The sequence below is a fragment of the Drosophila biarmipes genome, chromosome 2L (assembly GCF_025231255.1).
Source record: "Drosophila biarmipes strain raj3 chromosome 2L, RU_DBia_V1.1, whole genome shotgun sequence".
NCBI lineage: Eukaryota > Metazoa > Arthropoda > Insecta > Diptera > Drosophilidae > Drosophila > Drosophila biarmipes.
The window spans coordinates 18972315-18984301 of record NC_066612.1 but is presented as its reverse complement, the minus strand read 5'-3'; the positions used below and the strand labels follow the sequence as shown (position 1 = coordinate 18984301).

The 11987-nt window shown below is 40.7% G+C and overlaps 2 protein-coding genes across 2 annotated transcripts; both read left to right on the top strand.

The window, feature by feature from the left end:
- Nucleotides 1–201: 201 nt before the first annotated feature.
- LOC108033514 (uncharacterized) lies at nt 202–874 on the top strand. Its single transcript, XM_017107857.2, has 3 exons — nt 202–370; nt 425–606; nt 668–874. The coding sequence occupies exons 1-3, from the start codon at nt 320–322 to the stop codon at nt 786–788; spliced, it is 354 nt and encodes a 117-aa protein (XP_016963346.1). The 5' UTR covers nt 202–319; the 3' UTR covers nt 789–874.
- A 1766-nt stretch (nt 875–2640) lies between these two features.
- Nucleotides 2641–3442, top strand: LOC108033564 (uncharacterized). Its single transcript, XM_017107909.3, has 4 exons — nt 2641–2822; nt 2880–3136; nt 3197–3261; nt 3338–3442. Exons 1-4 carry the CDS (start codon nt 2745–2747, stop codon nt 3382–3384), a joined length of 447 nt encoding a protein of 148 aa, XP_016963398.1. The 5' UTR covers nt 2641–2744; the 3' UTR covers nt 3385–3442.
- Nucleotides 3443–11987: the final 8545 nt, after the last annotated feature.

Genomic DNA, 11987 nt, shown 5'->3' with positions numbered 1-11987 from the left:
CATTTTCTGAAGTTATTCTGGACTTCAGAACATTTTTTCTGAGAAACTGTTTTTTTCATAAGTATTTTTATTGATTTTAGAATTTTTAATATTACAAAGCAGAATTTGAAAATCATTTTTATCCCAAATTCCTCATCACCCTATCCATGAGAAAAAGTGTCATTTGATTTTTTTGACCTGACCCCCTGTCTCTGAATATATTTCATTTTCATTTCAGGTTTCGGACTGTAAAGACCTCTAAAAACCCAAAAAAAAAGCAAAATTAGTTTATACAAATTTTCAAAATTGTCTGAGTTTAGTTTTCCAAAAACTATAAGTAATGGAGTACGGAAACGGAATGCAATATGAGGGCTTTGGCCAAGGTGGCGAAGTAAGTATATAGCGATTTTTTCTAGCACACTTAGAGACCTTTGTGTTACAACAGGGCTACGAAATGAACTACGACCAGATGGGTCGTGGCCAAGGCTATAGCCAACAGCCAAGTGGCTTTGGACAGGAGTCGAGGAACTACCAAAGTGGATCCGCATCCCTTGGAGGTCCCGGATACCGCAGTCCCCTGCGATACAATAAAATTCTCCGTGAGATGAACTCCCGCAACGGACTTTAGTAAATGGATCTGTTTGAAATTCCCGGAATTTATGTAGTCTGATGATCCCTTCTCCCTCAGTTCTCCCATGGAACAGCAACGGGGCGGTGGCCAGGGCGATTACTACAATACCTTGCCCGGCCTTGGAGGCGCCGAGGGTCAGGCCTACCAGTCCCGCAACAATGGAAACACTTACTTCTGAAAATCATCGAGTCCATTCAGTTTGTAGACATTATGGCTAGCGTTTGACGTGTCGCTCACATGAAATTAAATTGTTAACGAAACATTGTTCCTCGAGTTTGCAAATCTGCATAATAGCTTTTTGGTGGCCTTGCCAAATCTTCCGAAGCAAGAATTTTCTTTGAGGTTGTTTAATTTTTCAGGTTGTAATAGGTTTTTGGTTTTTTTTCAAACTTCTCCTTGTTTTTTTACCGATAAGACTTCGCTATTAAGAATATTCCGTCTAACGGGTGTTTTCTTCAGATGGAGGGTCAGGCATGATGAGGTCAAAATTTTTAGTTGCACTGAGACTATCTTGCATTTGTTTTGATAACGGGTTGACGTCTACAGTAATAAATATTTCATAATTATACCCGTTACTATTAGAGTAAAAGGGTATACTACAGTTTTACTCAAGACCTTATTGAGTAAAGACATGTAGCTACGGCGATCCAAAATCACCAAAAAACAGTGCTTATCAGCAAAATTTGCAAAAAACAAACAAGTGAACAAAAGACACCCAAAAAACCAAACAATACAACAACAAATAGTCACGTGATCATAACAACCTCAAGCACGGCGTTCGCCGCACAGAACCAAAATGTTACCACCGGACAAAAATAAACTTTTTTTAAAAACTCAATAATTGAACATAAATTTATTTTTATAAAAAGAAAAGACAATGAATTACTGAAAACACAAACTCATTCATTATAAAAAATCAATCGACTACATTTGCGGAGGAGAATTGGAAAAATGTAAAGTAGCAAGAGCAGGTACAAAACTCAAACTAAAAACACCCAACAAGCTGAAAAATTACTTAAAATTAAAAAAATTGGTGAAGCAGACGTAGAAGCACAAGAACACAAGAGTCTTAACGAGACCAAGGGAGACATTTACTGCAATCTACTTAGAAATGTCTCAGAAGAGAAAATTCTAGCCGAACTAAATGTCCAATTTTTCTCAAAGAACCGGAGCTCATAGCCATTAGAATCACCGAATAAGTAGACCACAAAACTGACCGATCCATATACTTCACAAGTCACAATCATACCCAAGTAACTTTCATACTGAAACACAAATACATAATAAAAATAATAATTTTCTTAAGGAGCTGGACAAGAAATATGCAGAGATAAATAAGATATCTCAAACCCGTGCAGCCTACGACACATTCGATGAAGAAATGCGCTCAAGTGAGCGTGGTGGTAAGTACCAATGACGACTTTCAAAAACCTTCAACATCAACAAACGACCGTGTACTTAGAAGCCAAACCAAAGAAAAATGCACCCTATCTAAAAATCTAAAAGCTAAAGATCAAAAACCAAACCTTTCCAGCACAAACGCTATAAAACAAGCACAAAAGCTTCAATAAATGTTGTCTTTAAAAATATTACAATGGAATATAAAGGGATATTTGAACAACTACAACCAACTGCTAATACTCATCAAGTCGCACTCTCCACATATAATTTCACTCCAAGAAACACACATTCAATACATCCACAGCCTACCGACACCTACATATAAACCAGATTTTCTTTTGATAACGGACTCGGCAATGATTTGTGGTTTGCTAAATTAACATATTATTAGGAAAACGATTAATTTAACTTCCTGTTAGCTTTTTCGATTTATCATATAACAGCATGGAACCTGAACCCTAAGTGTATCTCAAACAATCGATGGAACGAAGAAAAATTAGGTTTATTAAATAGGATCTTATAGTTTGTGGTTTTGATTTTAAATTAAATTTTTTCCAGAACCAAATCTTTCACCAACTTAAATTATCTTTTTTGAATCTAGTAATATTTTCTTTTTTTGGTTCTGGGAAATGACTTTGGTTCATTCGATTTAAACTTTCAAACAAATACGACCAGAAAAAATTTTCAAAAAATTTGTACTAAATTGTTTTGTTAAAATATTCTATACCAAACCATGGATATTGATTATTCCACGTATGCTCAGCTCTCAGGCTTTTCCTATATGCCCACTCCCGAGGAATACTATCCGGAGGTAACTCCTACAAGTGTCCTTCGGTTCATAGTGTTATATATTTCTGAAAATACTTAGATGAGGGGCGGAGTGCAGCAGCCGCAACAGCAGAGCGGCGATTTCGATCAGGGGTCCAGACAGATGCCCAATCAAGAGCCTCCTCCAGCACCTGTTCAAAATCGGTACCATCAGCGGACTACTATGGACATGTCCGATGGCTTTAAGGCCGATCCCTACCTTCCAGTTCGCCAACAATGCACCAGTGCCTCTTCGTATCGCTGCATGATGAGGGAACAAAAGCGAGCCAAGGAAATGATGTCCCGCAACGGGCTTTAGTAAGCTAAAACCCTATATTATCATGGGTGTAAATATTATAATATACTTATTACATTTAGTTCACCCAACGAAGCCTCTGCGCGTTTCAGTGGCGGAGATGCCAATTACTATTCAAATTATGCAGGTAAATATCCTTTTAAAGGGTCTTGAGGATACATATATAAGGTTTGTTTGCATTTTTTGTTTTTTATATATCACAGAGAGCAACAGGGGAATGGAACCGAGCGGTAGAAATTCATATTGCTGATATATAGTATTCAAATTTGGAGTTGAAAAAGTTTGTAATAAAATGTGGCAAAAAAATATTCTTAATTTGTGGCATTGTGGGATATTATTTTGGATTATATCGTGTAGAAAAATTTATCAAAATACCATAATAAATAGGTTAAAATACGACAAGGAAAGGAATTCCTGATTTTCACTAAAAGTTTTTAAAAAATCAGACTACTCATCCTGTTCATATTTCAAGACTGCTAAATGTTTAGATAAATGAGCGAAGCAGAACAGTTGACACAGCTTGAGGGTAATTAACGTGTGTTTTATGACCATTTGCCACTGCATGGAACCCACACGCAACCGTCAACCCATGCCGGTGCACCCACCTCATCCGCATGGTACACCCTGTTGGCAGGGGAGGAATAGGAATCCGGATGGGTGGGTGGCGGTGGTCGGTTGGCTCAAGTCGCCCAAACCAAACAGAATGCAATGAAGGATTAAAATAAGAAAGATGTGCAAATAAAATATTTCACAAAGCGGACAACGAGGACAACTTTTGTGTCCTGGGTCGGGAGTTGGGAGTGGGAGTGGGAGTGGGTGGGTGTATGGGTGTGGATGGGTCCGAAATGCGAACGGAACATGTCGATGTGGAGTGGGATTGGTGCTGGAACTCAGACAGAGACGGACTGGGGCAGAGATGGAGGAGAGTGCGACCAACAATGGCAGCCAATGGCAGACTGAAGCTCCAACCAGAACGTGCACCACTCGGGGATCGTGGGCAGTTGGGAGCGGGAATGGGCATCCTAGGAGAGGTTGGCACTGCATGCTAGCATTGTCAAAATAAATCAATCGGTTTTATGTTGTTTTCTGGAATTTCGGTTTTGTTGCTTTGTGTTATTTTGTTGCCCACCGCCGTCGACATCAGGATGCCCCGGTGTGGAACAGTTGCAGAAGCTGCAGGACCAGGAACAACAGCTCCGGCTCCAGCTTGCGGTGGCATAAATCAGTTGGCCGTTGGACCCATTTATGAAAGGATAAACCAGGCGCACACACATACATAGGGACTGGGGATCCCTCGGCTCATAAAAATGCATAAGTTACAAAAATTGTGTAAATAAAAATACAAATTTTTAACTGGCGCCCCCGGCCCAGACCGGGCCTCGAAAGGAATTAAGATGTCTCAAAAGTTCCAGCGGGCCACATTAAAACATCATCCAAGGAGAGATCCCCAGAATGGGATGGTGTGGTTAGGAGAACCCAACGCCTCTCGCATTCCTTCTATCAGCACCTCATAATCGTTCACACTTCCTCCGCCGGCAACTTTGGCTTTGTGGCAGATGGCGATGAGGAGTGGGCCGGGAGGGGGCCAGATGGTTTAACGAAACTTTACTGCATCTCTTTGGACGCGTCTAAAGTGATTTCCTTTTAGGATTTTCAAAAACTTTCACCAAAGGTAAGTAAACATCGCCCACACGTCCTCGGTCCGAATCCCCGGCCATGTGGGTGCCCGGCTCTAATGAAGCACATTCCGCCGGCGCATTTGCCTCGACTCTTTAATCCCTAATAACTTTTAAGCAAGTGACTTTACTACGCACACAAAATGTCCAAATTCATCATCTTTGTGTTGGCATTGAATGTGGGGACAGGCCGGAGTGGTTTGCTGGTCGGTCCCCTGAGCCAGCCCAAGGACTTAGCCTTCGTTTCGAGTTCCTGGCTCTCTCAGAGTGTCAGTTCATTAGCAAATTGAACATTTTGGAGCATGAATGGGCTTAAATAAATCTGAGTAGACCCAATCTGTTTTATAACTAATTTATTTATTTTTTAGTGGTTCTGGTTAAAACTGAAACCAGAAAAATGTCAAAGATCTTAAATAAAATTCTCAAAAATAATATATACCACAAAAACTTGTGACAATTTGAAGATGTAACTTTTGTACTATTACAAATTAAATAATGTTTTTCATCCCCTACATATTTTTTTTGTAAATTTCATAAATGCTTATTAATTGGACCATTATTAATAAGCATGTAGATGAACAATTTATTTACCACTCAGAGTTTTTTATTTAATTTTTTTTTAACAAAAACTTTGTGTCCCCAGGGAAATGAATGTTTATGGGTAAAATTAAAACCGCGTGAAAAGGCGAACAGAAGAGGGCTGGCCAAGGCAAGGCAAGTTTGGAAATTGTTTTAAAATTAAGATGGCAATTTTCTCAAGTCCAAGGAAACCACCCGACAAAAAATAAAAACCAACAAAGTTGGGGGGTGAACTTTTTTTTTTTTTTTGTTTTTCTTGGCGTTCGAGCGAAATTTGATTATGTTGGCGGTTACACTTCATTCGTCGTGATGTCTCCCAACCACCATTAAACACCTTGACCTCCTCCTCAATAAATTGCTTCAAGCCGCCCTCTCGAAACCCAAAATGTTGTTCCACCCAGCAAGGAATTTATGCGATCAATTAAATTTTTTAAATGACCGAAGAAAAGTTGTTCCCTCTTTTTAATTTTCATAAATTTTACTTAAAAATTGCGCCTTCTTTGGCGTAGTAAATTTCTTCCTATGACTGCTTAATGTGTCAAGTTTTCTGTGTACAATATCTTCGGGAGTTATGAAAATGATAATCAGATTTTATGATGATTAGAAATTAGAAATTTAGAGCCTGCGATGAGAATTTATTGTAAATGAGCAAAAACTTTAGGGGAAGTGGGGGAAAGAGGGCAGGGAAAAATGTGTCCGGCGAAAGTAAATCAAATGTAAATCATCGACAGCCGAAAAAGAAGAGCCGGACAAACTTTCATCTTTGGCGGAGCCAAAAATGAAATACAACACATTTTCAGGGGGAAACCTTTACAACTAAATGCGGATAATCTGTAAGTTTGCCTTTTGCACAGATTTATGGGAAACTGGGTGGAGTTTTCCCCATATATATTGTTGTTGTGCTTTTTCTTGGGTGCTCTCACTCTGTATAGTTTTTCCCTTTGGGCGCTTTTCCTTCCCTTCCTCGCCTCCTACCCGCCGTCTATCTTTGCCAGCAAGTGAAAAACGCAGCCCGCAACTAAAACATGCGCATTCAATGGGTGATGCCGCCTTTCCCACCCAATTTTCCACCCGTTTTCCCACCCTCTCTTCTGCTGCAATTCATTTCCAGCAGGCGTGTGTGTGTGTGTGCGAAGATTTACCGTTTTATACTTGACATTTCCAAAAGTTTAAGTTTTAATTTATGACACCGCCGCTTTCTATACGAGGCGACAAGCTAAATATGAGCGAATGGGGCGTCCTTAAACAGGGTATCTAGCCATTGTCGCTGCCTCCCGACTCCTGGAGCTCAAGGAGTGCCCCGTCCGCTCTCACAATGGCTTGGGAATCCTTGAAAGCCGTTGTCCAGCTCTTGGGTGTTTCAAATGGGCTAAGAATTAGCCTGTAAGGATACAAAGCTCTTAAGAGGAGGCGAAGATATTAAGGGGATAATCTTAAATTGTGTTTAATTCATTTTGTGGTATTAAACATTTTTTAAGTGGTACATACGTATAGTGATCCTCTAAAATTGAAAGTATAAAAATGCAAGCCATTTTAATATATGGAAGTTTGAGGCATTTAATCTAAATTGTAACTACTTTCTTCAAGCATTAACAACTAGAAATTAAACATTTTCAATAAATGCTAATTTTATAATTGAAATAATATACCATATTAAAAAAGTATGGGCTAACATATAATAGGGTTCTTCGTTTTAATATTATTTATTAGAATTCATTGGATAAAATATCTTTCAATTTTGAAAAAAAATATTTTAGGAACACTCCATCAGGCTGAAATCACCGCAGACTTTTCTCATCAAGGATCCGCCATTGGTGGCGTGTAATTTGCATTTGCGAGTCCGCAATGAACTAATAAACACACCGGAACCCGAGTAAACAAATTGTCGACTTGTGCACCGACCCTCAGGAAGATGGAGGTCAGAGGTCGAGTTGAAAGTGGGAGTGGCAGTGGGACTGGGACTGGGACTGGGAGTGGGCTGCGAGGGCGGAGTGTCCGCTGGCACACGGTTAATAGGCACAGCCGCGGCTTCTTGGCTCAAATTGAAAGTTATTCAAGGCAAAAGGTCGGAGACGAGAGCCACCGGGGCCAACCCATCGCGATGGTCCCGCGGATGGGGATGAGGATGTGGATGCCACGGATGGCCGTAGCTGGCCTATGGGCCTGCTGGCGGAAATTGTTACACGATGCCAGCCACAACAGCAGCAGTTATTGCCGTGGTTGTTATGGTTTCCTTTTCTTTTCTTTTTTTTATATTATTTTCCCCGCAAATAAGATTCGAAAAGTTTATGCCGCTGGCTGTCACGAGGCGGTGGAAAATGAAGCCGAAAGGGGATGCCCCCGGCGACCTGCGTGTGATTCGCTTAGAGGAGCAACTGCCGCTTCCCCTTCTTGAATATTTAACAAGCGGAAACGGAAACCGAAATAGCGCAAGTGTTGCTCAGTTTAATCTATTTCCTGCCGGGTCCAGGCCCGATCCCTGCAATCTTTAAATACACAAATTTACAAGCGAAACTTAGCTTAGTTCCAGCGAAACAAGAAATGGCCTCCTGCCTGTCCGGCCCTAAGTAAATTCGTTTAAAACATTTTTTTCTACTTTCTTCCTCTGTTTTTTATATGGACCGCAATGGAACTTCATTTCGGGTTGCCACTGAATGGCCCATAAAAATGTGCGTTTTATACACATGGAAAATTGTCAAAGAAACATTATCCAGTAGCGGAAGTTAGTTTGCCTTGATTTGATTACTTTTACAACTGATGCTTACAATGATTATGATTGGGCAATAAATACGGTGGGAAGTAGAATAGTACTTTCTTTGGTTGGGAATAAAACATGTTCATAATTTTATGGAAAAGCAGCATCTGGAGAAAAATAATTGTTATTTCTATTTTCAGATCACTTATGACATGCCATATCTTATTACACATCGAAGTCTTCCTAGGGAAGGAATCTATTGTTTGGCCAAATCACACCGCCCATTATCCTATACCTCCTTCGAAAAACAGCACACCCACCCCTATTTTATTTGTTTTGTGAATTTTGCAAGCGAATGCGAATTTCTGGCGGACGAGAAGAACCCGGGGATACCCAAACTCCAAGCTGCGGAGAAGAAGACAAACGCCAAGTGCAAAGCAGCAGCAGCAGCACGAACCGAAGATGAAGTTTATTTTATGACCCTGGAACCCGAGCCAAGAAGGATCTGGAGTCCTCTCTTGCCAGCCAGACATCAGCCAAAGGGGGCGAAAAGGAGTGGGTGTCGTTCCACACGTGTGTGTAATCAAATAATTTACCAAAAATCGAGAAATTATTACGAGTGAATTTTTACAAATTCATTTCCACTTTTGCCAAAGCCCGCCAGCGAAATCTCCCAAGCAAAGAGCAACAAAAACATTCAGAAAGTTGCTCGCCCTGCATGCAAAGTGGCTGCAGTTGCTCCTCATCCTCATCCTCATCCTCGCCCTCATCCCAAATCCCGATTCCGATTCCGATCCCTTCCAGCCTGCAGGATGTGTGGATTTTCCGGCATTTTGGCGGCATGCCTTTTGTTTATTTCTTTGAGATGCGGCCACGAACAAATGGGCTTCGGCCACCCATTCTCCAGTTTTGATTGTGCAAACTACTCTCGACTCCATTCCGCAGTTGCATTCCGGGCCCATCTGGAGTGGGTTTCGAAGGGGGTTGGGCCGGTCCAAAGTAGGTGCCTGGTGTTTGAACACGTGTGGGAGCCCGAGCCCCAGGATCGTATCAATTGTGTGTGATGGTCAAAAGTCATTTCAACAGCACTAAATTATTATTATCTTCAAGAAGTTTCACATGCTCGACAATCATCCAAAATACTCGGTCAACATTGCGGTGCGGGCAGAAGGGGAATGGGACCCTGAACACAGGCCCTTGCAGTACAGGATGCTTTCATAAGGGATACTTTGGATTTGTGTAATGGCATGGAATGTTTTGATGCTTGCCCAAAACTTTGTTTGAAAAAAGAGTTATGGAAAGGATGTATCCTTTTTAATGTCTGCAAATTGCAGAAGTTGGAGATGATATGATAATATTATCGCTCAAAATGTAAATATTTCAAATAAAAATAAAATACTTACCTTAAATGGTCTGAATAATTGCTAAATCTAGTGATAAAACAAGTAGGACTAGGGTAATTTAATTCGAACATTAGGATAATAACTTAAATATTAAATATTAAATAACCATATATCTTAAAATAGTTAAAGATGTTATTAGTTTTTTGAAAGTAAGACAAGTAAATTATTTATAATATTTTTATAGCGATTAATTCTTGCCCTTCTCCTCCACTCTTAAATTTTATTTGCAAGCCAGAAGTCCCCAAATCCAAGTGCAAAATTAGCTTTCCTGTAGTTAGACAACTGCTGGATAACATTAACGCAAATGACAATTACTAGACGATATCACTGGGTGTATTGTTTTAACCAAAACTACTTTCCGACGCGTTTGCCATTTCAATTGCATATTTGCAATTTCCATTAAATCCGAGTGTAAAGCGCGCACTGAGCAATTAGCAAATGCAAAAGAAATCGCCAGGCTAAATTGCGTCAAAAAAGGATTCGAAATTGCAAATGTAAAATCTAACTGATAATGCAAGTCGTAACAAAAACACACGCAATTTGCAAATGGAAATTGTTTTTCTGTAGATTGTGCGAAAAACAGCAGTCTTTTCTCCGCTTGCGGTTTTCGCCATTCAATTTCTTGACTTCTTACTCCAGCTAATTTCGTCTCTAATGTCATTTAGTTGTTATGAGATCTTTTTGGGTCTCCCTTTTTTTGTTGGGCTTGGCAGCTGACGCTAAGTGCCGCTAATTGAAATTTCGTTTAGAGTTTTAATTGGCCTGGCTTGGTTTCGGGATATGGTCGAAATGGGAGACTATTTCGCCTAACCCTTTCTTTGTGATATTTGCTTATTAATATTTTTTGCTGGGCAATTAGAAGCAAATGGCTCGGAAGTCGATGCAAGTACAGCTAATAGAAGGAGGAGATTACAGCTGCGAAAGGGAGTGTACTGAATTCGAAAGGGATACATTTTAGTTGTATATAAATGACTTAAGCTCTAGGGGTTATCTTTGTTATGAAAGAAGAAGAAGAAAGAAAGAACGCTTTAAAAAATTGTTAAAAAAAATACTTCTCTCTAATACTTAAAAAAACACCTTTTAAGAAACATTAAGTTGAAAATGGAACACAATATTTCAGAATATAATAGTAAGAATAGAAAATAAGAAACTTATAAGATATAAGGCTTTTATTACAAACGTTTACCTATTGTTTTTAGATCTAGTCTCTTTATTAAAGGCCCTAAGGTCTTGAAAACTAGTATTACTTATCGTAAATTCCTTGAGGTGGACGATTTTACCTAAACTACAAAGATTTCCTGTAAACTTTTCCAACTATTTTTGGCTAGTTTAATTTAATAAGTGCGCTCGACTAATGAATAAATGAGGACAGCAAACAAGATTCACCTGCCAGGTTAACCGGGAACCCCCGAATCCAAGTCCCCCCGCCGCAGCAGTATCCTTTGTCAATATTCATTATACGAGTGCATACTTTCGGGCGCTTGACAAGCGTGGCCCAAGTCATAAAGTTGTCGAGAGAACGTCTCATAAAACGTGACGATAATCATAATTGATGCTCGAGCATGGGCAAAAATCGGGCTTGCAGGGCTTGTCGGGGTCCAAGCAAATTGTAATTTAGTTTGTGTTAGCCAAGCCCCGAAAGTCCCCGAACCCTCCCTCCCCAACTATTCCTCCCTGTTGACTTTACCTGATTTTTGGCCTGCCTTTCGGGCAAATTAAGGGTAAATTGTTAATTGAAATTTGTGGGGGAGTGGGCGGCGGCGGACTCCTCATCAAGGTTGTTGTCCCGATGCTCTGGGCCGAAATGTATCTAAGGTAGCAGCTGCAGGAGATTTCCATTTTGGCTGCCACACCGAGGACGACCGATGATAAATCAATGCAACATATGGTTAGGCTGCAGCAACCTTTGCCTCGAGCATTGTAAATTTAAAATCAAAGTTGCACTTTTTTCCCTATTCCCTGTGGGCCTCTAGATTATCCTTGCGGCTTCTTCCGGCCCGTAAATCGTTGTCGGTGGCCTTCGTCTTCTTGGGCCTCGGGCAAAGGGGACTGCGCCGGCCGCAGTCTCCGCACGCAATCCATTATTGTATTAATTAACAGGAACAGGATCACCAATCAGGCGCTTGATTAATGATGTCACTCGGCATCGTAAATCTCGATTTGAACATGTGCAAATTTTGCGATGCAAATAAATGGGGGGCGGCTGCCTGCAACGCCCGTTGGTCTGTGGCCAATCCCAGGATCTCCTGCTCCTTCGGCTCTTGTCCTTGTCGCCTTGGCGTATGCTTTGTGTTTCGAACATACATAATCATACATTAGGCCGAAAACAGTGCGCCATATGAAGGGGAGTTGGAGACTCAGAAGGGGCCTTGCCACACATCCGGCCAGGATGCCACATTTTGGGGCATGGCATGGGAAGAGGCGCTGCAGGGACCCACTGCATTGGCGGATGCATTAGGATGTGATGGTGCTGCTTGTTTCAACCGCCTGTTGATTCATA